This window comes from Tupaia chinensis, unplaced genomic scaffold (assembly GCF_000334495.1).
Source record: "Tupaia chinensis unplaced genomic scaffold, TupChi_1.0 Scaffold000115_1, whole genome shotgun sequence".
In the NCBI taxonomy this organism is placed as follows: Eukaryota; Metazoa; Chordata; class Mammalia; order Scandentia; family Tupaiidae; genus Tupaia; species Tupaia belangeri.
In genome coordinates this window covers 3,622,787-3,626,268 of record NW_006159579.1, presented here as the reverse complement: position 1 = coordinate 3,626,268, position 3,482 = coordinate 3,622,787, and the positions used below count along the sequence as shown (strand labels likewise).

The 3,482-nt window shown below is 44.1% G+C and overlaps 1 protein-coding gene across 1 annotated transcript in view; it reads right to left on the bottom strand.

Annotated features, from left to right (window-relative positions):
- The window catches only part of EPB41L1 (erythrocyte membrane protein band 4.1 like 1), a 186,781-nt gene that overhangs the window by 20,102 nt on the left and 163,197 nt on the right, over positions 1 to 3,482 (bottom strand). Inside the window, exons 17-18 of the mRNA XM_014586146.2 lie at positions 3,372 to 3,476; positions 964 to 1,044 (exon numbers count right to left, since the gene is read on the bottom strand). Of these exons, the coding sequence (XP_014441632.1) occupies positions 964 to 1,044; positions 3,372 to 3,476 (186 nt within the window). The remainder of the gene's footprint in view (positions 1 to 963; positions 1,045 to 3,371; positions 3,477 to 3,482) is intronic.

Here is a 3,482-nt window from a genome sequence, read left to right as displayed (position 1 = left end):
AAAGAAAAGAAAAGAAAAGAAAGAAAAGAAAAGAAAAGAAAGAAAAGAAAAGAAAAGAAAGAAAAGAAAAGAAAAGAAAAGAAAGAAAAGAAAAGAAAGAAAAGAAAAGAAAAGTGGGGCTTCTGGGGTTAACCTGGCACTACCACTTATTGGTTGTGTGACCTTGGGTAAGTCACTTTACCTCTCTGAACTTCAGTTTCCTCATCTGTAAAGGATGTAGAAGAAAGAGAATCTACCTCAAAGTTTCCACAAGGATCCAATGAGATAGTCCATTCAAAGTTAACAGCACACTGCCTGGCACTGCAACCCATGTGCTGAATGCTATCTTTTCTTTTATCCTTACTGGATCTGGTATTACTGAAGTCTCTTAAGAACCTGTGAACCAGGCAGAATGGGGGCATTCCCATTTTACAGATGAGGACACCTGAGGCCAAGGACCTTCCTTCATGGGTCAGACAGCAAATAGGTAGCAGAACCATAATGTCCCTTGGGAGATGGTGTAAATCCTGAGTTTCCAATTCAAGTTCACTGCCCGCCATCTACTGGCCAAGGGGAGGAAGTGGCCACAGACAGGTGAAAATGTGCAGCTCCCACATTTGCAGGAAAGACTTTTAGGCTCACCTTCGGACTGCAGGAGAGATTCATCAGAGGAATCTCGAGGTGAGATCTGTGCAGGCCAATAAGCAAACAGTGCCATCCTCCCTCTACTCTTGCAATGACTGAAATGGTCCAGATAACAGAGGCTCAGGGATTCTTCCCTCCACATTATTTGGTTTGGCAAACTCAGTCTGACTGTATGTCCTATGGCACCTAAGGTACCACGCACTAAACCTTGGACTGTCCCACATCAATGCGGTGAGGGCAGTGAGGACTTCTTGACGCAGCTGGGAGAAGCTTGTTATCTGGCTGTTTGGGGAGGAAAGGGGGCTCGTTAGAGTAGAAAGGCTTCTGGTTTCTGCTTACCATGGTGGTTGATATGGTCTCCGTGGTGATGGAGGGAGTAGTTGCTATGAAGTCCTTCCCCACTGGGGCACTCCCATCAACCTGCTGGCCAGAGGAGAAGACATCAGAGAAAAAGAGAGAGCGTCGGCCCCCTGGGCTCCCCCATCCCAGGTTCAAAGTGACAGACTGTGCAAGTGATCATGCCCGGATGGTGGTTCACACGCAGCCAGTTCCACTTCATTTCAGCCATTTTATTGGACAAAGGAAAAATAACTGTAGACAATCTGACACATTCTAACCAAATGTCAATGCTTATAACCTTCAACCCTAGGAATTTACTCTTTGGATATAAACTTTGAAAAAATTGCCAACAAATATGACCAAGGATGTTCACTGTAGCACGGAGGATTGACTGCAAAAGACAAAAACTGGGGCTGGCAGGTGGCATGGTGGTTAAGGTGCTGGATTCCCATGTGGTCGACTACAGTCAAGTCCTGGACCTGGTGGCCTGCTTTCTCGCTTTCTCTCTCTCTTGCTCTGTCTCTCTCTCTCTCGCACTCTATCCCTCTCTGGTCAAATTAAAATAAGTAAATAAAATAAAAATAAAGTTAAATAAAATAATTCTTTAAAAAAAGACAAAAATCATCACAGGGTTTATTGACAGAAAATGAAAAATAAGTGATGACTTACTTCCTGAGTGGGACTAAGAAGAGTAAGGTAGGTCCATATATGCTACAAGGGGATGATCACCAAGATAATTATAAAGAAAATAGGTACGGTGGAAAAGAGAATGATCACTTTTTGCTCAAAATTTTGAGCATGACAGAGATGCAGAGATCTATGTTGGGGTATCTAAAAAACTCTAAGAGGTATCATAGGAAAAATGTGATTTTATTCTCTTTGTAACTGTATTTAGTTACTATTTTATTTTAATGTCAATAGGTGTTATTAGACTGTGGGATTTTTTTTTTTTAAGAAGTTTTTGCCATAGGGTGCGTGCGCTTGCCAGACAGACAGAGGGAGACAGAGAGACAGAAAGCGAGAAATCACCGTCACGCCGCAATCCCTTCTCCTCCATTCTCCTCTCGGGATCTTGGGCACGCACGCACACGCGCCCGGCGTGAGTTTTAAGCCACCGGATCCGGGACGTGAACTGCGGTCGACTACGTGGGAGTCCAGAGACATAGCCATTACACTAACTGCTGGTCCCTAGATGTGGGATTTGAAACCATTTCTATTTTTTTTTTTTGTATGAAAAAAATAATGAAACACATGTTACTAAATGAAACAGGCCAGAGAGGGAAAACAATTTGTCCAAGGCCACATAGCTCATCAGAATTCAAGAGTCTCCTAAATGTTATGTACTGTTATGAAAATGAGAGAAAACAATTCTGAAAATGACAAAGTTGCCCATGTTGTTGGTTTGTCCTTATTTTGGTTCTTGAGACAAGGACTGGTCTCAGGGTAAAAAGCCTTCAGCACTGAACCTCTTCGAGCCAGGAGATACCAAGGGGACGCCTTTCGAATCTCAATTTTCTATGTTTAAAAACCATAAAAGATGGGACCAGCAGATGGCGTAATGTCCCTGGATTCCCACGTAGTCAATCACGGTGCAAGCCCCATACCCAGCAGCTTGAAACTCAATGCTGGGCACGTGTGCATGTGTGACCAAGATCCCAAGAGAAGAATGGAGGAAAAGGGATTGTGGTGTGGCCACCCCTCCTGGGGGTGATTCCTTGCTTTTTCTCCTCTGTTTCTCTTTGTCTCTCTAGCAAGTGCATGCACCCGAAAGCAAAAACAAACAAAAAAACTCTAAAAAAAAAAAAAAAATAGAGTGCACCTGTGTCAATTCCGGAGGCTTTCTCCAAGGTGCTAACTAAGCTCATGTTACTGAGATAGATGATTTAGTCTTCGGTTTGTTCATTCTGTCAAGCAGAACCCCCATGCATACAATACGACCCAAGGTGTCTGACTAAACCTGACTGATATTTAGTGAGCTGTTCTGACTAAAACTGGATTGAGATCTCTCTCTCTTTTCTCCCAAGTAGCCCTTGGGATAGTTTCAGAAACTTCTCAAATTCCTTTAAGCATTCTGCAAACCAGGTTGATAATTTGCTAGCCACTAGTTCTCCAGACATTTCCAGGAAGAAGGGGGAGACAAGGCTAAAAGGAATGTAGAAAATGCATTTCCAATTTACAGATGGGAAAGTCGAGGGTTAAAGAGGCACGGTCTTCCCAGCAAAGGAACCTGTTCCATCCTTCTACCCACAGAGCTCAGAGAGGATACTGTGGCTCATCAGGGTTAAAATGGAAGCTCCATGGAAGCTGAGATGGGAAGAGTTGGCCAAGAGGCTTGGCCATGGCAGTGGGGACTTCACCCCCAAATGCTCACTACCTGCATGCATGTTACATTGGAAAGCACAGGTTACCTGGGCGTTGTCCATGGCTGTGACTCTGGTCTGCAGTACGGCCTCCGGCTCAATCTTCTTTCTAATGGCCAGACTGCTGACAGTCATGGTTTCCGTTTTCACAGGCTGTAG